This window comes from Pleurodeles waltl, chromosome 3_1, assembly GCF_031143425.1.
Source record: "Pleurodeles waltl isolate 20211129_DDA chromosome 3_1, aPleWal1.hap1.20221129, whole genome shotgun sequence".
NCBI classification, from domain to species: Eukaryota; Metazoa; Chordata; class Amphibia; order Caudata; family Salamandridae; genus Pleurodeles; species Pleurodeles waltl.
In genome coordinates, this window is record NC_090440.1 from 1711044138 (window position 1) to 1711071641 (window position 27504).

At 43.6% G+C, this 27504-nt stretch overlaps 1 protein-coding gene across 7 annotated transcripts in view; it reads left to right on the forward strand.

Annotated features, from left to right (window-relative positions):
• Window positions 1–27504, forward strand: part of MLPH (melanophilin) — a 368118-nt gene that overhangs the window by 227792 nt on the left and 112822 nt on the right. For 4 of the 7 annotated variants that reach the window (XM_069225566.1, XM_069225571.1, XM_069225568.1 and 1 more), the window contains 5 exons: window positions 9367–9405; window positions 12882–12964; window positions 23198–23326; window positions 24529–24730; window positions 25849–26069. In XM_069225566.1, the coding sequence (XP_069081667.1) occupies window positions 9367–9405; window positions 12882–12964; window positions 23198–23326; window positions 24529–24730; window positions 25849–26069 (674 nt within the window). The remainder of the gene's footprint in view (window positions 1–9366; window positions 9406–12881; window positions 12965–23197; window positions 23327–24528; window positions 24731–25848; window positions 26070–27504) is intronic. The other 3 variants (XM_069225569.1, XM_069225567.1, XM_069225570.1) reach the window with 3 other exon arrangements.

The window sequence follows — 27504 nt, forward strand, 5'->3', positions numbered from 1 at the left end:
TAGGTTTATCCTCTTCTGTCAGGGAATACAGATTCGTCATTCTTTGTTTGAGAGTCAGGGCATGGGGAACGTTATTACAGATATCTCTATTTAATTGGGCCCAGTGTGTTGGAGAGGCACTTTTTTCCAATTTATCCCAGAAACTGGAGCACGAAAGAATGCAGTCCTGCGGAATACCTGCCCAATACGTATTAATATGCAGTATTTTTACAGTGAAGGGAGCCCCCATAAGAAACTGTGAATATGGCTTTGAAAATGGCTCAACACCCACCCCTTCAAACTCTAGCCTACCCTCAGCCCCCCCCCGCCCCCCCCCCCCACACGTGTCCCCAAAAGTGTGGGTCTAGTTGTGCCCCTGGTGTAAAACATCATAAACTTTTTAAAAAAATAAGTTATAAAAGTGAATAAAATATACTTTTTAGAGCTTGCTTTATCTACTCCTTTTCATTGTTGAAATTTGAACTAATGCAGACGAAAGATGATTATCTGTTCTACCCTCCTCAAAATTACACATCTCTTGACCTTTGGGAATGCCTATTTTGGTTATCGCTGGGCCCACTGGCTTCCTCGTCTGCATTACCCCAAATTTTCCAGGTAAAAAGGTGGAGCCCGCCATAACGTATTCTTTGCTCTGGAGTGTCTCGCAGTTGTCCATTTTTCCAGTAGATGGCAGCACATGATAACATAACTGCTTTTAGTAACGTTGTCCTCATCCATCGATTTAAAGCCATTTAGAAGAGGCAAAAAGCTTTTAGAATTCTGTCTTTCGCAGGGAAAGCTTTTAAAGCTGTGTCTTTCTTTAAGCAAAACTGTCAAATATTACTGGCAGGCGTTTGTCGAGAGGCACTCCGAGTTAGCGGCAAGCAGGCGGGAAAGAGATACTGCGTGGCATGTTGGCTTCATGCTCTTGAGTTCAAAGGAAGTGTGAAAAGGGAACGGAGATGAATTCGCAGTCTTCATAAAAAGCCATGAAAACAGGGCGAATTGCAAAATGGATTTCTTAGTTAACTCCGAAAAGATGTTTGTTCGAGGGCAGAGGTTCAATAAAAGGCGTGCATTATTATGAAAATATGATGCGTGTGTAGGGGGAAGGTGGGAATGGAAGACTACATTTTCAAAGTACAGTTTGCCGTTCTGGGGAGAGCACATGAAAAGCCTGTTCTGAATTCGATGATCAGACAACAGTACCTGACCAAAGGGGTCTTCCTGAATTTCGGGGCCACTTCCCCAAACCATTGCCCATCGTCATCTGATGGCCTCTGTAACAATTGGTGTCTCTGTTTCTAAACGTAAGGAGACCGTCGAGTCATATTTTTACTCACGCAAATCTGTACTCCCCTGATTAAGCACCACGTCCGTGGCCACAACCTTGAAAAATGGTGGCTGTTTTTTTGTGTCTTTTTTACTCGAATTGTAACTCTGAGTGCCTAAAAAAAGTAAAATACACACTTGATATCATAAATTAAAGCAACATTGTAGGAAATTGGGTTATTAGTCGTGTGGCCTGCACAAGTAATAGACCCACAATACTTCTTAATGGGAAAAAAGCACCCCATGTATAGCGCTTTACTCTATCAGGGTAGCGAAACAGAGCAGTCCAAGGCCTATTCAGGAGGGTGGTGGGGGCTAATAATCACTGTTCACTGGCATACAATAGTAGCACTCAGTAAATGATTGTCCAGTCAGTACTTGTTCTTTAGAAAAAGGAAAAGTACATTTATTACACACACTACTAAATACTTCTCAGTAATTTACAAGTATATACATTGGAAGATATAAATTACTGTAAATGGCATTGCATAATCACCTCTGACCCCCTAAAGGGATCCTACAAACAGTTAAAGTAAGTTTATAGGCTTGGTCAAAGGTTGAAGACCCACATGGTAATAACATCATTTTGTACTTACACACCGTCATCAATAATAGAAGTCATGTGCAAACACACTTATTAATGTTACTAAAGCATGTGCACTAGGATCAATAATCATTGTCAACATTATTGTAATAATAAATCATTTTAAAATGAACAAAAGGTGTCTGTGTGCTTTTTGTATACTTTTAAACGTGAAAGTGCAATCATAAACACAGCCCCTTGAGGGCATCACATTTTGACTACATTAACGTACAACCTTAGACTTAACCACTAGATGGCGCTTTATTACAAAATAGGCTTCTTGAAACCATCTTTAGGCTATAATAATTACAAGCATAAAATCAACCTCTAGAGGGCGCAACACTTCCAAGAGTAAAGCAAAAGCTCCAGCCTTAGGAGTGCTTGTAAACATAAATAAAATCCCAAAGGGGTCCTGGATTCTATGACCCCCAGAAACATTGGCTTATTACTTTAATTAAAAAAGTCCTAGGGGGAGCTGCTGCACTCCTGCAGCCTCCTCTGCTTTCTTTTTTATATTGGTAGTGCCACTCTCCCATTTTGGGGGCCACCACAGGGGGAGAAACACAAATACTGAAGAGCGCACAGCGATAGTGGGGCGCTCCTCCAGGATCTGTGAATATTCTAGTAGAGGCTCTCTTGCTGTGATGGGGAGAGTCGCATAGCTTTTTCTCTTGTTTTTTAAAAATTATTTTTCAGGGGTGCCACATCCCACTCCGGCACCCACTATGTGCTCCTCATGGTGGGTGCAGCTCAGGGAGCCCACCCCTGGTTGTCCCGCCAGCTCCCACAAAGACCACACCTCTGCGTGCGGCCATGGGAGCCAGCAGTCTCTTCTGCCCTGCGAGCATGTGAACCTTGAAGGTATCATGGGGGATGGGAAGAAGGTGAAGTCACTACATTAAGGGTTATGAAATCTCCATACATCAGCTAGGCCATGTGAAGTGCATACGTTGTGCATGCATTTATGAGCCCTGGATGGTCTTTACTTAAAGGGCGATTGTCTGTCCAAGATTGTGTCTATGTGGAAATTAAAATCACACCCAAAGATAATGGCTGTAGAAGGGAGTAAGGCTAATTTGGAGTTTAATAACGATTAAAATTGTGGGGCATCACTTTTAGGAGCATAGATAATTATAGCTTATCATATAGTTTCACCACATTTTATTTGAATAATCAGCCATCTGCCTTTGTTATATTGCTCTGATATGTTTATATTCAACTCTGAGTTTCTAGAGATTATTGTGTCACACCACTTTTTTAGACAATCACTTTCAGAGTGGTCATTTTGATATATTTTGTGTATGAGAGCAGTATTGAAAGTGAGAATCTGGAAGTGTATGGGAGGACACCACATAGTTGACAAGAAACATATAGAGATGAAGTAGAGGTTAAAAAAAAAAAACAACTGGGAGAAAAACAGGTATAAAGAAAACAGCTCCCATTATGTCTAACCTAGCTGACCGGCAAAGTAAATGAAGTTACAATAATATCAGTGTAACAACAATGATAAAACAATATTTGAGTACTGAAAGCGCAAACAATAAATTTTTTGTAATTGCTTAATTGAGAAAAATATATGATAAAACTGAATATAAAATGTGCTGATTGTGGCCTTTGTTACTTAGGGCCATATGTACGAACACATTTTGCCATTGACACAGAATGGGAAAAACCCTTTGCTACATCTGGCCCTTTGTGGCTAACAGTTGGACCTGAGCCATTAAACTAACATTGATTTACCAAACCTTACCGCAAAAAGAGATGCCATACTTTGCAATGGAAGCACTACCAGGGAACAAAATATGCAACATGATAGAGAAACCAGAGAAATCAAAAAGCTGGGCTATTCACTTGCTATGATGAGCATAATCTTCAAATGTGGGTGAATAAAGGCCAAAGTCTCTCCCAGTGTGAGGATGAGTAATTAATAAAATGTGGACTTAAGTGATACTGTTGTTATCATCCATGCATGTTTTAAATTTATTCTCCAGTAAAGTTTCTTAATACGAATGTTCTGTAAAGATTACAGACTCTTTTTGGAAGACAGTCTTGAATTTAGAAGTACCAATGAAGGTGTTCTGGATAAATGTTTCTATAAGTTTCTTGTTAAGAACTGAAAACTCTTTTCTTCAGTTGCCTATGTCCCTGGCAAAGTCCTGAAAAATTTAAATTCTTGCCTTTTGCCATATGATTGGCTTAATCTTCCTCATATGTGCTAAGATGAGTTCAGAATGTTATTGTAAAGGTGTCAAGATCAGTGGTCTTGGAAAGGTTGAATTTTTGGGTTTGAAGGTGGGAATCTGGTGGGTGCTCTCTAGTTCAAAGTCTTTTTTAAATTTACTTTTTATCGTAGCTGGAATTCATGTTTCTAGAAATGTGATTGTTGAATGAGCTTCCTCCTCACCACCTTCTGGGAGACCAAACATTATAAGGTTGCTCCTTCTAATGCGATCTACTAGATCTATAATATCATGATTAAGGGAAGTAATGAAGGATTCAGATTTTATTAGCTGTTTTGCATGTAGGCTGTTATAGTCCTCCACTATAATGATCCTACCTTCCGCAGTTGTAATTCTGATGACTACGTATTTGTAACTCTTCCTGGTTCCAATGATTTCCACTTATTAGAAGTCTATGTTGGTTTTGGTGCTTTGGGCAAAATCATGGACACTATTCAGTTTGTTTAAGATAACCTCTAGCATGGTTGAATTGTCTGATTTACCTCATTCAGGAGAGTCAATAACTGGCAGTTCTTGTTTGGTGCTTATGAAGTTGCCTTTCACCTTTATTTTCATGACACTTCACCCTTTTCATTTACCTTCACAAAGAACACTGCACGCCATTTGGCAGACGCTGGGGCAAAGTCACAGAAGCCCAACTCACCAATGCTCTCAACCAGTCCCTCCCACCGGACGCAGCAGACTCAAATGAGGCTGCATGCAGTTTACACCACTGGTTATGGAAATGCGCCGACAAAGTAGCCCCCCTAATGAAACCAGCAGGAAATCGACAGAGCAAAACACCTAAATGGTTTACGGCAGACCTACAGGAATCCAAGCACTCATGCAGACAACTGGAACAGAAATGGAGGAACATTAAATCAACCAAAGACTGCGCAGTCTACAAGAATGCAGACACCAAGGACCACCAGAGCATCAGAGCTGCTAAAAAAGCCAACATCCAAGCACACCTCGGCACCAGCGCTTTCAGCAGCAAAGAGCTCTTTGCCATCATCAAATAGTTCACGAACTCCGGGACAGACACCTCATCCATCCCTCCCTCCCAAAACCTCTGCAATGACCTCGCCACCTTCTTTCACCAAAAAATCCATGACATTTACAAAGGCCTCAAGAACCAAAACCCACCCGCATCGCTCACCACCACAGACCCAGCACCTCACCAGGGGCCAGATGTATGAAAAGAGCCTTTTGCGAATCGGAAATAGCAATTTTTAAGAAATCGCTATTTCTGATTCGCAAAATGCAATGTATCATATTTGCGATTCGGTAATAGTGATTTCTTAAAAATCGCAAATGCTATTACCGAATCGCAAATTGCGATACCGGCCCCCATTCGCATCTTTGGGCCTGTCGGCCCATATTTGCGAATATTTTGCATGTCCCAAATTGCGAATTCCTAACTGGAATTCGCAATTTTGGGAAATGCAAAGTCCAGGGTGCTGGGGGCCTAAGGCCCCCTCTGCTGCACCCCAAAACACTTTTTAACAACATGTAAGGTGCACACATGCCAAAAGGGCATGTGTGCTTTACATGTAAATTTCAAAAATGCATTTTAAATGCATTTTTAAAATTTGCACATGGTTACCACCAAGTTCAACTAGGTGGTAATAGTGATTCCTTAATGCCCAATTCGCATTAAGGAATTGCTTCATACATGTGCTTTAGAAATTGCAAATAAGGATTCCTTATTTGCGATTTCTTATTTAGAGATTCGCAATTTGCGACTCTCTAAACAGGGTCGCAATTTTAAGGAATCGCTATTTTAGCGATTCCTTAAAATTGCATTCAGAATGCCTTTGATCCATTCTGAAAGGGCTTTTTGCATTCGCAAACGGGCATTCGCACCGTTTGCAAATGCAAAAAGCTTTGATACATCTGGCCCCAGATCCTGAACTCCTGGACCCCATCACCAAAGAGGACACCCAAAGACTCATGAACTCCATCCACTAGGGAGCACCCTCGGATCTGTGCCCTCATCATATCTTAAACCTGGCCAATGCCAACATAGCACCGGAGCTCTGCCGAACTATCAACTGATCCTTTGAAACCGCCACCTTCCCATCAAACTGGAAGCACGCTGAGATCAACCCACTGCTCAAGAAACCCACAGCTGACCCAAGGGGGCTGAAAAACTACAGAACTGTCTCTCTGCTCCCTTTCCCAGCCAAGGTAACGGAGCAGGCCATCAACCAGCAACTCACCGAATTCCTCAAGACACACCAACTCCTAGACCCATCCCAATCCGGATTCAGAAGCAACCACAGCTCTGAAACCGCACTCTGAGCAGTCACTGATGACATTTGCATCATACTAGACCACAGAGGCACGGCTGCACTCATCCTCCTTGACCTCTCCTCTGCGTTTGACATCATCTCCCACTCCACCCTTTGTGCCAGACTACACAATCCCAACATCCGAGATAAAGCACTGGAGTGGATCAGGTCCTTCCTCCCCAGAAGAACACAGAGTGTCAGACTATCACCATTCACGTTAGAACTCAAAGACTCATGCAGATCTTCACTCAGCCCAACACTTTTCAACATCTACTGCTTGCCAAGATCATCAAACAACACGGGCTAAACATAGTCTGCTATGCTGATGATACTCGACTGATTGTCTTCCTGTCTGAGGTCTCTGTAAAGGCCAAGTGAAATGTCCACAATAGGGATGAGAGCAGTTGCCGCCTGGATGGAAGCCAGCTGCCTCAAACTCAACTCAGACAAGACAGAGATCCTTGAAATCGTCTCCACCCCTTCTGTCTGGAACGACTCCGAGTGGCCCACCACACTGGGAAACATCCCCGTCCCCACAGACCATGCACGCAACATAGGCATCATCCTGGTTTCCTCTCTATCCATGACCCGCCAAGTCAATGCTGCCTCTTTATCATGCTTCCACACCCTCCGACTCCTGCAAAAGATTTTCAAGTGGATTCCCTCTGACACGAGGAAGAGTCACCCACGCACTTGCCACTAGTAAACTGGACTACGGCAACGCACTCTGTGCCGGCATCACCAAGAAACTTCAATCAAGACTACAGAGAATCCAGAATGCAGCAGCCGACTCATCCTGAACATCCCCAACAGAGCCACATCTCCTCCCACCTCAGAGATCTACACTGGCTACCAGTCAACAAGCACATCACATGCAAACTCCTGATCCACACCTACAAGGCACTATACAGCATAGGACAGGCACACCTCAACCACCGCCTTGCCTTCTACGTACCCAACAGACATCTCCTTTCTTCCCAGCTCACCCTTGCAGCTGTCCCAAAAATCCAGAAAAGCACAGCAGGCGGAAGATCCTTCTCCTACCTAGCAGCCCGGACATGGAACACGCTACCTCAAGCTCAGGAAGACTGCATCGCAGAAGCAGTTCAGGAAGGACCTCAAGACCTGGCTCTGTGACTGAGCAGCACACCCACAAACAGCACCTTGAGACCCTATGGGTGATTAGCCATGCTCTACAAATCTCTGATTGATTGATTGATTGATTGATTCTACCATATTGGAGCTTATCAGCGCTCTTAAAAGCAAGTGCACGTATCAAGGGCAAAGGACACCTAGAGAAATTAATTTACAAACCAAATTCCATCTGACAACATACAGAGCTGACAGGGTGTGTTCTGACTTTGGAGACTAAAACAAGCACTTATAACTTGCTGAGCACTCATTGTACTTTTATTGGATGGTGAAAAGTGTTTTTAGGCAGAAGCAAGTGTGACTGGTAGCGAGTACCGCTTGATTACCATGTAGCACAGAGGTAACCACTCCAGATATCCCTATGCACACTAGATTGGAGCGGAGCCAAACCTGAGCGCATTTATGCACAACCAGAATTCTGCTTTGTTTCAGTGCTATTCTGAGTGTATGACTTGTAACTACATACAAAGTCACTTAAGGTTTAGCTGCCTATGTGTGATGCGGTTTCTCCATATTAAGTATCGCTGGGGAGAACCCAGACATAAAGAATCATCCAGTGGTTTGGGAAACCCCACTCTGTGAGCCAATTTCCAGAGATAGTGTAAGCTAATCACATTTGAGTCAGGGTCAGAGGAAGATTAGCGCATTGCGACAACCTGAAGGGCAAACTTGCCCAAGGCAGAAATGGATTGGGTGTGCAAGTCAAATTGCGGACAGAATAAGGAGATATAGGCTAGGTAGGTGATGGCATTGCCCCATCCGAGATCTCTTGCTTGTATTAGTAAAATGGATTGATGCCAGTTATTGGTGATAGCTGGCTGTGAGCCGTTGAGATGTGGCCTGATTCCGATTTAGTTCCACGGCACTGCACCATATGCCCTGCATGGAGTTGAGCAGCCAAATTAGTTGTTTGGTCTCATGGGATCAGATTGCAGAATTACAGGTATTGTGCCCATACATATAAAATGGCTGGCAGGTAGGAGGTACTGGGACAAGAAAATCTAGTGTTAAAGTATTGAAGATTAAAGGTAAGTAAGAAACATTGGTTTTGCATCAGCATCAGGGTCTAAATGACAAGTCTTTCTCTCTCTTTTCGTTAAGTAGAGAAGTCCAAGTCAAAAATGAATGGCAGCTTAATCAGCAAAATGTAGAAGGCCTTTAACTCCACAAAGACTCTAGATATTGGCTTTGTTTGCTTTAGAAGACAAGCATTAAGGGCAAAATAACGAAAGTGACACACTCAGTGGGGTAATCTGGGGGTCCCCACGTTTTCTATTCTGCAAGGTGATACATTAGTGCAGGACACCAGAGAAAACCTGAGCTCTCAGTTCATCCGTGGGGACTGCAGATCTAGTATTCAAACCTGCTTCCCCTACTCTAGATCTTCAAATAATTATGCCTATGAGGCAATAATGATTATACTAGAAAAGGGAAGATTTAAAACTTGATTCTTGTTCTTCTTAGATCCCTCAAGTAAAGTGTAAAAAGCCACAAAACCACTCCATTATTTAATATGTGATTTAAAATCTTACGAGTGTTTTTGTTGGTCCTATGCAACAATAACATATTATTAACATAACAGAAAGGTCAAACTGGTTGCACAGGAGATAAGATACTGGATTCCATGTCACAGTATTATTCCTCTGCAGTGTACTGGGTCTTGGAGACTGTGTGCTTCTTTGGGGCAATCAATCAATTAATTTGGAAATTTGAGTAGTGAATGATAAAACCTCATTCAAGTATTTCATCTTTAAGGCTGTTTATGTCATGGTAGGATCATTATTGTCAAATATCTCTTGTTTTTTAGGTCTCCATGACAGATTTTCCAGTTTGCCAAATATCAACAGTAAGTCATTTTGTTGTTGCCTTGTTATGAGTGGATTCGAACAGGAGTGTTTCTGTTCTGGTGTCACAATGTGCAAGGTGGATTAATGTCTTTAATAATTTTTGTTGAGGACAGGAAAGGAGATTCAGTGAATGTATCCCTCTCTCCTCACACAAACTAACCAGCTGTTCCCACAGAGAGGTAGCATTAGACCAGGAGAGTGCCTTCTGCCGTGTGTGCAAAATCAGGCCCCGCGGCAAGGGGCAGGGCAAACAAAGAACTGGCACAGGAGGACGCTCTGCAGGCAGGAGTTAATCTAGAAGCAGTTTTTGCTCCCCCCATAAAAGAGGTTCTACTACACAGTGTCACACCAACTCACTACGAGCTCCATCTGCAGGTTAGAGGCCTTACTTTTTGACAGAAATGTTTGAGGGCTTTGTTGAAAGGGTGTACTAGTGACCAAGGAATTAGACTATGCTTATGTGCAGTCTTCCTAGAATGAGTCCCCCATGGTGACTCAGAATCATTAGACATTACCACCAAACTGTCCTCAGACAGGAGAAGTAACTTATGCCTTCATATTTTATCCTTCAAAGTGCATAAATGTTAAGAATAACTAGACCAGATGTGTCTCTCCATAGTTCCTGAGAGCTGCAATCAAGTCAGGTTTTCAAGATTACCACCAGTAAGAATCCCTTCTCCACCTGAGATGGTGTGTGGCTATGAGAGGTGTTCTCACAGAAGTCTTAGTTATTCGTCTTTGCTCCAGTTAGAATCACAAATCTAGGCAGGTCATGTGCTGGGTCATGGTTCCCCAAGGTAATTCTAAGATAGATCACACATGTACCCATGTTAGACAGGGCTTATGAAGGCAGTATCCAAATATCCAAAGAATACCATTGAAACCATGTCACAGTATCAGGACTAAGAACAATGTTACTTAAAGACTTTGTAGCTTTCGGGCTTCATCTTAAACAAGGGAGTAGCACACAACCCTAAAGACAGTGGTAGGACCATGAAGGGATTGCACCTGACTGGCACTGACAAGGAGTGTTGTCTTAGAAAACTACATACATCATTATTTCAATTTGTTATGGAATCACAAGCTCGTCCTTCCACACATCTGCCATCTCAGCCTTGGTTGTAGTAGTCTTACAAAAGCTTGGTGATGAAGACAGACAAAGGCTATGCCCGAATGGCAGAAACGTGGTGCTGGGTTCAAATACTATATGGAATACTGTTTCAACTGGACTGAGATCACAGAAATAAAGTCAAATGAGTCAAGTGTTAGGTCACAGAACGACCAATCTTTTTGAATCAGCATCCTTTAGGCTTCTTTCTTTCTCCTCAATCAGCACATCCCCTCTCTTAGGCAGATTTGATGCTTTTTCTTCAGAAATGTCCTCCACTGTTTTTTAGGGTCGAGACTGCGTCGTATGGGCTTGTGCATGCATTTCGCTTGCGAGACGCTTTAGGAGTTAGAAAAGAGCTCGGAGCCTGTCCACTTCACGTCAATGTCTTTTATTGGTTCGTGGGCTTGCATGTTAAAATCTGCTTGCTTTCATTAGTGGAAGGCATGCATACGTCATGCCTTTTCCGGGGGTTAGCCCTCCTCAAGCGCAGCGACCAAGTACTGAAAACATGTGAGGCTCGCTGTTTCCCGTCAGGTTTGTGGACTTCTTTTTATCTTTTGTTCGCAGCGCGATCTCGCTTGGCAGAAGTCGAATGCCTTGCATAACATCGACCCTGTCACGTAGATGATTGCACTTTTGCCGGTTACGTAGATAATTGCACTTTTGCCGATAGGTTTCATTACGAGTGAACTGCAGCAGCAAGATCGTGCTGTTTTTTTTCCATTCAATGTGGCAAGAAAAATCCGGTTGGGAGTTTACAACTGCTAATAGCTGTAACTCGTTAAAAATTCTGACGTGTTATTTGTTGTCACAACCACTTGACTCCTCTTGTACCTTTGAAGGCTGTTTGTACAAGCCACGAAAAGAAAGCATCATTCAACACCCCACACAAATCCCTAAACTGGCAGAGTACCACAAAACATCAAGATTTCTGGTCTGACCTCACGAAGGTCTCTCATTCTACTTATCACCAGTGACATAGCTATATGTGCACCCCACCATTGAGGGGCCAGTGCATTTTTCAGGTCTACCTTCACAAAATAAATGTGTAATATTGACCAAATGTGTTTAGTGCAGTGTAGTATAAAGCACAAATAAGGCATACAAATCTTAGCATAAACAATGTGCTTACAGTTGCATTATTCGCAACTTTCCTACTCCGACCTGTCTGGAATTCCAGTTCGTCATATCTTAACCTATCAGTTTTGGAAAATTTGATGGTGTGTGCCTTATTTCGACTTCAATATTTCAGCATCAATGGAATTTGGACCTACTGTAGCACTAGCGCCAATTTAGACCTGAGCACAAATGGTACTCGCTTACGTTTTATGTTCTCTCCTAACACTCCTTTAAGAAGATGTGGAAAATGGCAAAATGGGTAGTGAGGTAGTTTACTGTTATTAAATATTATTGCACCTATCACTGAATGTTTAAAAAACATGAATACGGCGTGCACTACTAAGCGGTTTTTGGACTCAATTTGGTCAAGATAGTAACAATTGGTACCGGTAAATCCGGTGGGAGAAAATTACTGGGGAATTTCGTTGTAGTAAGTAAACGTCAAATTAAAACAGATTTTTCATGCTGTGCAATAGGAGCACATTAATTATTAGCTCCATTTTTCTAATATTAAGCATGGAATGACTATACTGACATGGAAGGCATTAAAAAAACACTTAATATCGCCTACACCAGTTTTGCAGCCTCTTTCCCGATTTTATAATGGCTGTAGGTGTTGGGAGCTGGGTTCTGATTGCAGTACTCCCCACTTTTTGTTACATTGAGCACAGAAGCGCACAAGCTCTGCTTTTCCAACGTGTTTGTATGTATCTGGGCTTTTACCCACGCCCACCACACCCCGATCACTATCACTCGTTCATGGGCCTTCCCTTCAAAAATCTTTTATTTTTGTTGTTAAATGCTTTACGTTTGTCCCTCCTTGGGGCAGTTTAGTTATTGCCTTGGACATCCCCCCTGTTACATGGCTAATTGCACTTTTGCCAATACTTTTGACAGAGAGTGAACTTCTTTTTCCTTTTGTGTGCTGCTTCACGCTGGTGCCGTGGCACTTGGAATCGGCTCGCTTATGTGAAACTGTATTACTTTTCATTTTCGATTTATGTGGCAAGAAAAGGCCGGTTATGAGTTTACAAAGTTAATAGCTCTAACTCGAACAAATGTGAGACCCATTGCATTGCAAATGCTTGTTTAAGCAGTGGTCACTATGTTATTAAACAGGTTGACATGGGTTGAGTTGTTGTTCCATCAGCACTGTGAGTCACTGAAAATGTCCATATGTTAGGCTTTTTCACGTCCCTCCTGCATTTTCCTTTAACAAGTTCTTCCATCATTTTTTCCAACTAGGAGAGTACCTGCGACAGGTGGATGCTGACATGTTTCCTAATGATATAGCGGAGGATGACGATGAGGCACAGCGCTACAGTCTGGTAAACCTAACATTTTGACGAATAACATCGCACCTCTGTTTTTCCCAGAGGGGTAACACAAAAAGCATATGCTTGTTTATGGTACTGTCATGGCGTTTTAGTGCATTTTTATAGCAGTGATAGGCAATTTCAGTTTGGGCAGTTGCTGTTTTTACTAAATAACTTCTCATGAAATTCCTGACAGGCTAATCATTTGCGTGCATAACCCTGTTTACAAGGCAACGGATACCGCGTTATAAAACCTCTACATTCTTCAGACTAAGGCCCATATTTATACTTTTTTAGTGCCGCCTTTGCATCATTTTTTGATGCAAAAGCGGCGCAAACGTACAAAATAAAGGTCCATATTTATACTTTTTTTAGCAACTCATTTGCGCCGCTTTTTTACGCAAATGTGGCGCAAACTTACAAAAAACAATTGTGTTGTAAAAATATGGGCCATAATTCTATTTTGTACAGTTGCGCCGTTTTTGACTCAGAGAATTACACAAATGCAGCGCTAAAAGAGTATAAATATTGGCCTAAGAGTCAGTCTATCCTAGGCCACACAGAGCGTCAAAGGAGATAGCTGAAACTTGAACTCACATCCGCTGCCAGCAACATAGTTGCTTCAGCTCACAAGCACACAATGGCAGCAATTCAACTCAGTACTCAAAAGTGGCTTTTGAGCTATTTGGCATCGCGTTTAATGGGTACTCATACTCATTTCATGTAATGAGCTCTAATGTGAGGGTGCATGTCGCAGGAATTGTATTTACTTCATTTCATGCATGTTTGACTGATATGTAGACGATGCAATACGTCGACTGAAAGATAAATGCTTTGTTTTCTGGTGTGGCATAGGCAGCATTTTACAAATTGAATATCTTAAGACTTACAGAACCCCAGCATTTGAGAAGCTAAATGAGAGCACAGAGCCCTCAAGAGTCCCAGGGCCGTGCATGAGTAGTTCCTCGTTTTTTTTTTCTCTACATTCAGTGATTTTAGTCCTGTTGATCCCATTATAAAATCAGGACTACAAGTCCTAGAATGCAAAGTAAAAATGTGTACAGCATGAGCTACTCGTGCATGGATTTGGGAAACTTAGGAGCTTTCTGAGGATTGCTGGTTTGACTCTACACTTAGCATGATAACTTTCCCAAAGTGCATGGTTCTGCTTCACAGACCTGGGTTTATAATCAATATGGACCCCTTGTTAAGCCATGTTGTCAACTGTACGTTTAATTTCCTCAAATCTACAGGCTCGGAACTCAGTGCTGCCTACATTTTTAACTTTAACTTGTAAGAGCACAACCCGATCGAAATACCTCCCTGAACCTAAGATGGTTGTTCACGCTTTTACACCTGCCACATGAGGAACGGCGTCCCGAAGCTGTGCTCTTATCAGTAGATCTTGAAAAGGCATTTGGCTCAGTGAGGTGGGATTATCTCCGTGCAGTGATGGCCAGAATGGGGCTGGGAAGAGCTGGATAAGATGGGTTGAGCTTCTGTACCATTACCCAACGGTGAGAGTGCGGGCGGGGGCAGTAGTGTTGGAACCTTACCCAATATGCCGCGGCACCAGGCAGGGCTGCTCCCTTTCGCCTTTATTGTTTGCAATTGCTATTGAGCCCCTCACAGCACAGTTTCGAGTAGAGGGGCGAGGTAGGGGAGTGCTGGGGGATGCAAGGAACACATCATCTCGCTTTAAGCAGATAATCTGTTGATTTATTTGCGGGATGGCACGTCTGGGATCCCCTCGGCACTCACACTGCCTGAGGAATTTGGAATCCAGTCAGGTCTTAGGGAAAACCGGAGGAAGACATATGCTTTCCCACTGTCTGAGGGTGCCGGACGCCTGTCCTCCTGCCCTGTTGATCTCCCCTGGTCCCCCTGCTCCTTCAGATATTTGGGGATTCAGATCTTCCACAATGTGGGTGATCTATGTGAGGAAAGCCTTGGTGCGGTCCTCTGATCTCTCCAATCCTTTGTGACGTTCTGGCACTCCTTGAGACTCCCAATGATGGCCCGCGTGGCATTGTCTAAAATGGTCATGTTACCCCGCCTACAATACTACTTTACCAACTTACCAGTGACTATACCGAGGAGAACTGGTTTAGGGAACTGTATGTGCTCCTTAGGGGGCTCCTGTGGGATGGGGGCTGTCAGCAGACGTTGCTCTCTACTCTATGCCGACCTTCATTGGAGGGAGGGCTGGCGGCTCCAGACTTTGAACTATATTATCTGTCTTGCCAACTTCAGTAGGTGGCTAGATGGTTGTCGGAGATGCAACGGTTTTTCTTGAATGTGGCTGGAGGTGAAATAAAGCCGGATCTACTACTGGTGGGCTTGTTGGGTGCCAGGAACCTTCTGCCTGGGCGGACTAGCCTGCTGACGGTGGCCCTCTCCTGTTAAAAGAGTTGCTTGAAACACACTGGAGTGGCTGTGTCCTACTCCCCTGGGATAAAACTGACTAGCTTCCCATTGGGAGTATCAGGCTGTACCTTGATGAAAAGCCGGGTTAGGGCTTGAACCCAGGTGGGAGTATCGACATTAGGAGACCTTTCTGTGAGAGGGTTTTGCGCCCCTTTATGGGATTAGTGGAGGAGGACCAGGTCCCGGGGGGACAGTTCCTGATGTACCAGACACTGGTCCTAGCTGTGCAGTGATTATGGCCCATAGTGAACGCAGAGCCAGAGACACATGCTATATTACATCTACTATTGACGGTAGGGAAGGACAACCACTTGGTCACCAAAATTTAAAGGGCCCTAACCGATGCTACACTGACGTCCTTACAGACACTCCAGATGAAATGGGAGGAGACAGGAGGCAGAGAATTGACGGATGTAGAATGGCAGAGAGTTGCATACCCCAGGAAAGTCTCTAGGAACACGTGTTTCCGATATATCCAATACCAATATGTCCACAGAACGTACCTCACCCGCAAAGACTCAGAGTAATATATGGGGGCGGACCCAGGGGCTGCCCTCGGTGTAAAACAGGAGACCCAGAATTCCATCATATGGTATGGGAAGGCCCCAGCATAGAGAGGCTGGATGGGAGTGCTAGAAGACTTGGGAGGGACTCTGGGTGCACGGCTGGACCTGGATCCCCTCTTTTGTTTATTGTGATTGCATACAAGGCCAGTAGTAGGTTTTTGGACCTTGCCCTGGTTTTGTTCAGGCGCCAAATAGCAATGGCCTGAAAGTCTCAGACGGGTCTGCAATTGGAGGATTGGAGAAGGGATGTGTCAGTGTGGGCTCAGGCCAAATTTCAGGCGCTGCAAAGAGAGGAAGCACGGGGGATTCGGATGCGACCTATAGCTCTACTGTGGACAGAAATATTGAAGGCCTGGGAGACCCGGTGACGAGAGGTGGGGGGGGGCGCGGGAGCTCAGGGAAGACGCAGCACCATTGGAGGGGGCAGGGGGATGGTTGATGGGGCGGGGGTGGGTGGGTGGGCGCAGACACATATTGCGTATACACCAGAGTGGCTTCATCATCCTCATGTACCGGGTGGATCCTGGGGGTGGCTGCCTGCCGCTAACAATCATGGATAAGATGTGTACTTGCCTTTTGGGATGTAAGGGGACCCTGTCGGAACAGGAGACGCCATACACTTGAATAGGGGATGGGAGGACACCTAGGAGGAACATACTGGAAGAGCAAGCTAGATATTCTGATCCCAATTTGCCAAAGGTTATCCTCCTGGTTGTTTAAGTAGTTTTGTTATTGTCACTTTGTGGGTGACTTAGTTTATAGTTTATAGTTTATATTGGGATATCCAATGCTCTGATGGAAGCCGGAAACAAGATTAAGCAAGCTGTGAAATGTCATGCATAAGTAGATGGACTGTATACAGACTGGCAGAGTATCACAATGACTAAGTTACTAAGTATGGCCTGATTGTATTAAACAGGATTGAAAATATGGCATATAAAGGAGGACATACACATGTATCAAGGATTATTAAATCACTGAAAAAAAAATAAAAAAAGTTTTTTTTTAAACTTGTAAGGGCACAAAGGGTTTGAAGGTCTTGTAGGTGAGAAGTTGGGCCCATGGCAGTCCTTATCAGCTGTTGTGTTTTTTTTCTGTGGCAACTCTAGGCTATGAGTATGACTCTGCAAGAGAGTTGAAGGAGAGAAGGAAATAGCATGTTGTGGCTTTCATCTTCCCAGTTGGGAACCGAGCTATTAGGTGCACTCATTACAAATAGCCCACTTCTATCTCAGAAGATGAGCTTTTTAGGAGCTGTGGTGATTTCATGGCACAGCCAAAATGTATGCTTGTCAGGAGCACACTCAGTTTATGGTGTACACCTGTGGTGTGGTACCCTATATTGAGTCCAGGCAACCATTAGTGATAGTGTTTTGGAGCCTAGATAACCAAAGCTCTCCAGGGGTAGCTGTGGAGAGCAGTTCGGGCTCACGAAGGGGGAAGTGTAAAGCACTTAAAATACCACAATAATCAGTCAGTGATGTTCACACATGAAAGAACCACACAAAGCATTCCAAAAATAATTATTTATTATAACACTAGTGCTACCTTACATTGACCCTTGGAGATATGTACACACAGAAAATATACTTAGAAACAAACAGGAAAATCATAGAACTACATGGTACCTTATTGGGGGGGGGGGGGGGGGGGGGCAAGCCATATACTAAGAAAGTGGTATAAGAATGGAAGTGTCTAACCAAGATAAGTGTGTTAGGATCCCATGGGCTGGGGGAGTACAAGGTCACCCAAGGTAAGTAATACGAATCCCCCAGGTGCCTGTGTGAAGAGGTGTTATCTAGTTGGGTGTCCAATGGGCTAACACATGACTATTGCAGTTGGAATTTTCAGGATTCAGCACCCTTCCCAGAGGACCCTGAGGAACCCAGTTGGCACAAGGAAGACTCGATAGTGCCCCCACCCATGGATGCCAAGGAAAGTGGAGTACCAACAGCAGGGAGCCCAGGTGTATAGGAGTGAATGACGTTGGAAAACCTGCGTTGGAGTCAATGGGAGCCTCGTTAGTCCAGCTGCTGTCATGATCTGTAGACCAGGTTGGTGCAACCAAAAGGTGGATTCCAGACAAGTAGATCCTGTAAAAGAAGGCGACAGTGTCCAGACCACTTGGAGATGTCCAGGCGGTGCAGGTGGGCAATGCCACCTTTCTTGGGGAGAAGCTCCTGAAGATCGGTGAAGGAAGAAGTCCAGCTGCAAAGTCCAGGTGATGCAGGAAGATTCTTGAAGTCACCTACTAGCTATCCCACATCGGTTGCCGGATTGCAGAGAAGTCAGTGATCAGCAGAACCACCAACAGGCATTGCCAAATGCAAGAAGAAGCTGTAGGGAAGTTTGCAGGATTATAGGGACCAGCAAGGTCTAAGCAACTCAATCCTTAGAGGAGAGTCAGCAGCACAAAAAAGAAGAAGTCCCACGCTGCAGGAGTTGCACAGTAGATGCTATTCTTGGAGTTGCAAAATGCTTGAGGCTGGGGCTTCTTGGAGCTTGAAGATCTCCTGAAGGAAGAGTCAGCAAGCCTTGGTAACAGCAACAAATGCGGTGCACAGGGGTTCCATCCCTGTGGCCACAGCAAAGGCCCACCACCTCCCAAGGTGGATAGAAGACAAGGTACACCAGGAGTGGATCACACAACCACCACCTGTGTTGCAGAGCCTTCTTGATGTCCGTTGGACAGCAAGATCCACCAGCCAGTCATTGTCATAGGGGTTCCTGCTAATGCAGGGAGTAACTCCTTCAATCCAAGGGAGATTCCTTCTTGCTTCCTGGTGCAGATAGAGTCCCTGTGACCCTGGAAGATGCACTGCCATGGATGTTGCAGAATTCCTGCAGGAGCTGGAGAAACAATGTTGCAGTGGGAGCCCTCCAAACTGGATACAGTCTTGTTTCAGTTCCTAATGCAGACCAGCAGTAGTTCTGGAGGCCAGGTTGCAGAAGAATCTTGCAGAGAGTTCCTAGGGATCCACCCTCAGGGGAGTCCTTAAGTAACCCAAAAAGTGTGTTGGACACTGTCTACACTGACCCACCTATCAGAAGGGGTCAGGGATGTCACCCACCTAGCCTAACTAGTCAGATGCTCCCAGGGGCATCTGCAGATCTTATTTCCAAGATGGCAAGAGACACCCATTTCAAAGGAGGAGGTGGTCACACCTCTTCCCTACAAGAAATCCTTTGTTCTGCCTTCCCCTGCTCGAGTTAGGAACATCAACAGGAGGGCAGAACAGTGTCTAGGGTCAGCAGCTGGTTCTATGGAACCCCCATAGTACATGATATCATGCAACTAACACTGGAATCAGTGTAGTTGCATGATTCCAACAGGTTTGATACCAAACATGACTTGGCGAAGCCATTATGTAGTTGGACTACTCCTTTTGACCAGTGCCCACTACATACTTTAAAAACGGCTTCCCAGTACTTACAAAGCCCAGGGAATGGAGTCTGGGGTTTGTAGGGGCACATCTGCTCATGTAGGGGACCCTCACACTCAGGACCATGCAATCCTGCCCACGGAATGAGGGGCCTACCTTAGGGGTGACTTACAGTGTCCAAGTGCAGTGATCGCGATATAATGCAAGCCTTATATCTGAAGTTAAAGGTGCATGCACCATTTCACGCAGGCTGCAATGGCAGGCCTGCAGATACAGTTTACAGGGATTTCCATTGGTGGCATAATACATGCTGCAGCCCATGGGAGACCCCTGGTATACCAATGCCCTGGATACCTAAGTACCTTATACTAGGCATAGACTAGGCAATGACATGGGTCCAGCAAGGGGACGGTTTAGGCGCACAGCGAGCGCCTCCTTTGGAGTTTGTGTGACAATAAGGGGACACTCCCCCTCCTGGAATCCTGGGGCTAGTAGCCTTCAGGTATAGGGCCTCCACAAGGTATTTCCTTACTTAAGGTAGGCCCCTTACCTCTTTTTCTCACCTTTTCACACTCACTCCCTTTGAGTGGAGTAGTTTTCCCTTACATTGCATAAGGTTTAGGGATCCAAGGCCCTGACGAATGCCCCAAGACTTTCCTTCGCTCATTATAGAGGGCAGAAACATGTTGGCCATTTTTAGATAGGCAACCCAGTGAGTCATTGTTCTCACAGAGGTGTCCCAATTTGTGTTTTTAATCACACCAGCAGACACCACTATTAAAAGTGTACTCTCACACAAGCTGACTGTCTAGGTCAGTGATACTCACAGTACGGCCCGGGGGCCGCATGCGGCCCTTTCGATCTTTACATGCGGCCCAGAAGCACTGGGCTGCTCTTAACTAGACTCAACACTAACATTAACAAAAATGTAAATAAACAGGCAAGCATTTATTTAAGGCGAGTTGAAGGTAAAGAAAAGAGATAAGAGAGGGGTTCTGTATAATGTAACATCAGAAACACCTTCATTTTTAAAGACATATTTGAAGCAAAAATGTAAAAGCACGATCAAGTCTGCTCAAAATTCAAAAAGTGTATTTCATTAACATGCAGAAACTTCACCTTAGTACACCAGATTATATCAGTGCATTGAAGAAATATATTTTTTCAAAGTGTTAATTTTCTAACCAGAATTTAGAAACATTCACTCCCCCATCTCCCACTCCGAAAACAATGCCTTTGATGAGCTACGAGGCAAGTCAGCTATGAGCACTCTTTCGGTGGCCTAGGTTTCAATTATACAAAAACATTATAGTTTATTAAATCAAATACAAAAAGGTTTTGTGCAGCACACATCCTAAAGTCATGCGAGGCCCTCATATCTGATAATGAACAAAAAGCAGGGAAAATGAAATAAAACATTTGCTTAGGATGACACAGTTTGGTTAAGTGGAGAAGCCGTGATTATTCCCAAGTTTACGGTTTCACGTTGTGCTATTCAGACACTAGAAGTATAGCTTTGCGTCCCTTACACCCACTTTACTACCAATCCCCGACTGCCACCCTGCTGCCATCAGTGCGGCCCTCGGTCACATTGAAGACCAAACTCTGCGGTCCCCATGAAAATGTTTGTGAGTACCTATGGTCTAGGTGTTTTTATGTATACCCTAGCTTAGCTGGATCCCACATTTTCCAGAAAATTTACGCACTCCCTCCTGTTCCTTTAACAGTGAGGTTGAGTCAGCCCAGGTGGCATTGTCCTACCTGGGTGGGGCTAGATGGTCATGTGATAAAGCATGACACTTTATAGTGTGTGAGACCACGTAGTCCATAAAGGAAATATCCCCCCAATCGTAAAGCTATCAACACATGACCCTCCACAGTATTCAACACTATTAACCCAGCTAAAAAGTTATAGGAACTCCAAGGGATACTTCCCCTGTCAGTAGTTTCTCAATATAAAGTGAACCCCGTACTCTTGTGTGGGATTTTGGTTCTACTTATAGGGAGACAAGTACGGTAATGTTGCTTCTGATTTTTGTCCAAAAATTCTTCTCTCCCTGACTCTCTATATGTGTTATGAGGGTTATTTAATGCATCTGATAATTTTCAGATGTGTTAAATAAAACCAAACTCATAATTCCATCCTATGCGTAAAAAGGTTTTTTTGCACTGCACAGAATTTAACGAGCCACTCTGAGGCCCTATGAGTCCTTCTTGCCTACAGACTAGAATATGACACCACAGGTTTGCACTCATTCAATACAATGCACTCTTCAGAATCAATCACAAGAAGAGACACAACACATTATTGAGAACAGAATATCGAAAATAAAATACTGACAGGTAATTATGTCTAGATTTTTTATACCCCACTAGACATATATATGTAGCTTGGCCTTCAGTGTACATATATGTGGAGTTAGTAACTTTATGCTTCCCAACTTGCACTTACTTTTTGAGATGTTGTCCTCAATATTCTGACCCCAAAATTCTTGTACGACAATGTTCTTGGAGTCGATATTCAGTTGTATAACCCTTTCCCTGCATGACATACATGTATTAAAATGAGCAGAGTTAGACCAGTGGGTCCCTGGGCTGTTTTGATGATCTCTGCATGCTAAATCAGTACCATCTTAAAATCTAGTATATCTTAGCCATAATGACCATAAGATATGCTTGTCAGGTGGCAATTAGTTTGGAAGTAATAAGGACAACTGTGTGCATTTAAAAGAAGGTGGCGGGCTTATCCTTTCCAGATAGGTACAACGTAAGGTGGAAAACCCTTCAGTTTTAAATTTAAAGAACCCCTTTACCCCTTTGAAATTCAGTGTTATCATCTTTCAAATTATGTAGACACAAAAAAAATGACTTGGGTTGTAACTTTGTGCACATTTTTTTTACAAAAATACACACCTAATATAGGGATTAGCTGGACACTTTTCCACAAAGCATGAGCTATGATTTTGTGAAAGGAAACACAGATTTCAAGGCTATAGTTGACATACAATGTAACCCAGTCAGTGAATCCATGCAGATGTTTAACCGTAAAGTCTTGGATGTTTGGATTGTGAAGCAGCACATGAGGGAGAGAGCTAGAAAACATACGCACTCTCATTGAGTGCTGACAGAAAAATAAAGTTCCATGAATGTGAGCACTGGAAGTATAAAAGTTATCCGGTCAAAAGGATGGCAAAGACGCTACGCTCCAGGATCTGGACAAGCACAAGAAAAGGAAGGCAACTCATTTCACAAGAGGCAATCAAATGAGAGTGACAGTAAAGCCAGCCAATGGTAAGCAATGGGTGGGCTCTAAGCCCACTGTAGGTGTTTGGTGTGCTCCACAAGAGCCTTTCACCGACAGACAGCTAAAAGCTAGAAAGCTCTCTGGTATGCGAGATCTAAAAAAAGGTGTGATGGTTGAAATTATGGTTTTGGTACAGTATATTTAAAGGTTAGGCTTAGTGGTGGGCCCATGATAAAGGCTGATTTTGAGGTTGAGGTTGATGACATAGAATCATCATTATTGCATTTATTTTAACAGTTTCATCCTTGTCAACCAATTATAAAGTGCAAACTTTGGCAACACGAACTGTTTATTTTCTTTTCATCATTGTAGTATTTCTTCATTATAGCAGTGTTCTTTTCACTTAGATTTCACTTAGCTGTGTGTCTCCTATTGCCACAGTCTGTGAGGGTGTGATCCCCCGTTCATGCTCTGCTATAGCCAGAGCCTTGGGGGTTGTGTCATGTCTCCCTTTGATCTTCCTCTTTCTGTTTCTAAGGTGTGGTGATGGTGCTCTGCTATATATATTTATTGTTTTTTTTTATTTAATATGCTTTACTTCATTCTGCTCTCTCTGCCTCCTAAGATGCGAAAGACAAAGCGCCTACTCTCTGTCCACCCCTTTGACTTTGAACTGGACTCTGAATATTCGGCGCAGTCTCGCCGGCCGTCTGTGCAGTTCTCTTTGACTCCTGCTGATCACGATGTCGCAAAGGTACTTGGGAAGCCGGCCTATCTTTCTCACTCACTTCTCTTTTCTTCTCTGTTTTTTTCTGTATTATATGTGCGACTCTTCTCTGGAACAGTCACTACATTGTATTCGCTCACTCTGTTCGCTCTTTCACCTTCTCGCGCTCAGCCTCGCTCTCATCCTTTCTCTCTTTTGGTCTAGCCCCTCTGTCTCCCGCTTCTTTTCTTTTTTCGGTTCAAATGTATTAAAGCATGTTGAAGACATTAGGGCTTGCTGAAGCTTCCTCACCCTCAGTTAAGCCATGATGATAGCGATTGGCACCAATTCTTTCGACCATTGTGCAATGTTTTCAGGGGGGTTGTGAGCGTTTGTCATTTGATGAATGCATGATGGCATATTCAGGAATCTGTAATCTTGCTTCTACACTGGCCAATGTATGATGATAAAATTACGCTTGGGCAATATAGGCTCCGTACAATAGTGTACGGTAAAGTCATCCAGCCTGGCTTAAGCAGCTTCGCCATTGGTTAGGGGAGTGTGCTGCTATCTAGCATAATAAGTGATGGCCTCCATTTGTTATTCAATGGAACACTATCCATAGCGATGTCTCTGTTGTAAAACGTCAAACGGGTTTAAATTACAAATAGATATTTTTAAAACCACCACTGATGAAATTACTTAGCAAGCCACCACTGGGTTGGCGTGACGCTGCTGACTAATTAATGACAACGCGGGAACAAAGCAAAATCCCTGCTTACAGCTAGGTTGAACCATTCTCAAACTGCACAGTTTTGTTTATCAACAGCCAATCAGACTTCATCCTCTGGTGACTATATAACCAATTTGCGATGCCCTTTGATGCATGTTGGGACTACTGTCAGAAACTGCACTGCAGTTTTACTGTTGAACTATGCCATATTTAGAATGCTCCGAATCAACGCTATCGTAGATCTGCCTGACTGGCTGTCAATCGCGAGCATGTATTGTGTGTGTGTGTCTATATATATATATATATATATATATATATATATATATATATATATATATATATATATATATATATATATATATATATATATATATATATATATATATATATATATATATATATATATATATATATATATATATATATATATATATATATATATATATATATATATATATATATATATGTATTTTTTCATAAATGCTAGCTGACTTTTCGATGCTTCCTTTGTCTTCAGTCGTTCTCTGAGTTTAGCGGCCCCGGGAAGGACACCTTGCAGAAGGAGTCCATGATCGCCGAAGCCGAGCTGGCTGCCATGTTTCACCACATCCTACAGGAGCAGGGCCATACCATGGAGCCACCAGATCAGGAGTTCAGCACCGAGGTCCGGCTCACAGTCAACTCTCGCCGGAGGAGTACAGACAGCACCCACAGACTTGGTAGGTTCTGGAACTGAGAATAACATCGCAAAGAGGCTCAAACTTCTCCAAGACATCGATCATGGACAATTGTTGACCATCTTGCCGCAGTTCTATAGAAAGGGTCACATTAGCATACTGAAGCACACGTGGAAGGGCATGTAAATGATGCCCTGCACCTCAACAATTTCTAAACCAGTGGTTTACTTTGATCCTTTGTCTGAGGGTTATGCTAAACACAGGAAACACGGGGAAGCCTTACAATTGCAAAAGCTATTCTAAAGCACACCCACACTTGTTTGTCCACAGGGACTGTGATGCTGATGTCACTGCATTGTACTTTTGCCTATGTCCAGTTGTCATTCAAGTACGTTTTCACTCTCTTACCTTTGTCCACCTTAGCATGTGTTTTCTGGAACAACCATTACAAACGTGGAGGGAGCCTCATGGCCTTTAATGGTATTTGAAAGTCAGCATTTGAGCATCTCCTGTGGCTCCTCTCGAATGTACACCTAGTACTGATTACCCTACCTGTCTCTTTCTAGAGGGGGAGAGAGAAACAGAGTGACAAGCTATATGACATCACAGAAATGCAGGGCATAGAACAACTGAAAGGCTACACATTACAGTAACCGATGCTGAAATCCCAGTAGGTCATTCATTTCCATCACAGCTGTTCAAGACTGTGCATCATTCACACCCACACACACTGTTTGGACATCTTATCACGTGCTCTGAGTGGGAGAGGACAGGAGAAGAGAACAGCAGCTTCATAATAGCAATAATAATATAAGTAAGTGACATGGGATTCCCAAAAGGGGTAATCAGGAGACGCTCAAAGAGTATTTCTCATCAAGAAGTGGTGGTCCAATCCACAGCAAAGTCATATGCGTTCCTGACAAGCCGGTGCCTCCCACAGATGGGTGGGGTTGAGACAGACTTACATGTTTCAGTTCTGTCAAGTGTTGAGGATGCTGTTTTCACTGCTCGGTGGTGGTTTTAGCTGCACGGCCCATTCTATGAGTATCCTCGTTCGCTGATAGAAACGCCTAAGTATATTCTCTATTAATTATGTTCTTTCATTGCATTATGTCTTCTCTCCACCCTTCTCTTTGTTGTCTTCCACGCATCACCACAAGACACGAACACCGTCCAAGAGCAGCCGCAGGTTGCTCGAACCACTGCCCCAACTAAGGGTGCCCTTCCTAGCATCGAGCACCGGCCCCAGTACTCAGGGGATATGGACACTTCAGAGGAGGAGACTAAAGGTGCCCCCAGGTTTCCAGCCTATCACCCCCACCACTTCAAACGCAGGAGCAGGACTTCATCTCAAGAAAGTGGTCCCCATTCTGGGGTGCAGGTGAGATTTGAGGGGCAGCTTGTTGCCTAGTTATATTATGGATACTGACTTGCTGCAAGCAAGAAATGTAAGTTAGGGTACATAGAGAAATGCCTCAGTACAGCTGTTGTGGCACTTGCACATTGATTTAAATAGCGCATTCGAATAACTAAATGTAAATAATTTATAAAAGAGACTGTTGTGCCCAGTAATATGTCAGCTCATAACCACTTTGGTCTACTTTTACACACTGTTACAAATATGTGGGACAAATGGAGGAATATGGAGAACTGAGCGCAGGGGTGAACCAGTGTGAAGCTGGCAAAAAGAAATAGTGATGGTTTTAAATGACAGTAATCCTGTTGCTGGGATGGTGGGTGCTGGGTGAGTTGGGACAGGTGTGGGAAGTTAGTGGCATATATAGGACCAATTCAACTCTTCATATTGATTTTCCTGTGAGTCTGTTCCAGGTAGCTTACTTGGTTATCAACACAGTTCATAACATAATTCAGTCAGCTGGCCTATTGGAGGTTTTGGTCTAGTTAGGTAATATCCTCATTTTTCGGTCTGCTGTTTTGACAGCACAGCTGTCAAATAACTCAGTTGGTTACAGTATACCATTGGCTTGGGTCAGACCCCATTTGGGGTGTGGACACAGGCTACTGACCCCCAATCGTGGTGGGTGAGGCTGTTTGCCACTGGTGTTCTAGACTGTCCTACTACGGCTCTTTTTATCTGGGACTAGTACGCCCTTACTGCACTGGACACTCAGGGTAACGAGGGTGAGCTGTCATAGGCTTCCCAGGGAGGTAGTGCTAGGGAGCAAGAGCTGAGAACCCAACAGTCAAACAACAATCGTAACAACGCATCGCCCATCCCAGTCCTCATCTTAGGAAATAGAAAGTACTTAAAAGCACAGCTAACTGTAATGTTACATAGTTCAATGGGGCTTAAATGCGATTTCTAGGTAGGAGTTCTAGGAGGATATCTAATATCAGATGTATTCCAATTGGTGATGTGTCTTCTTACTTCATGTGTGACTAGCCTTTAATTAATCTTGTGAGAGATAGAAGTAGAACTCTCATTGCTGCAACCTCTGAAAGGTGTGCTCACATTGCGTGACCTCAACACATCAGTGGCTGTCTGGATTTTAATGTTCATGCATTTGTCACACTCACAACCCTCCTCCTCCATTCCAATTGTAAAAAAACATCCAGATGGACTAAAAACCACTCAGTAATATGCATTTTACAGACAGTCATCAGTTGTAAATAGTGGACTTAATTATAAAGGTAGAAAGGTCTGTTAACCATGAAACAAGGCCCCAAATAATATAATCTAAGCCGAATTAGCCTATTTATAGTGTGATGTATGGAATTCTCTTCCACAAGCATGGCAGATAGCCCAGTCACACTACAAGTACTCAGTAGCCTATGGCACTTATAATACAGCATAC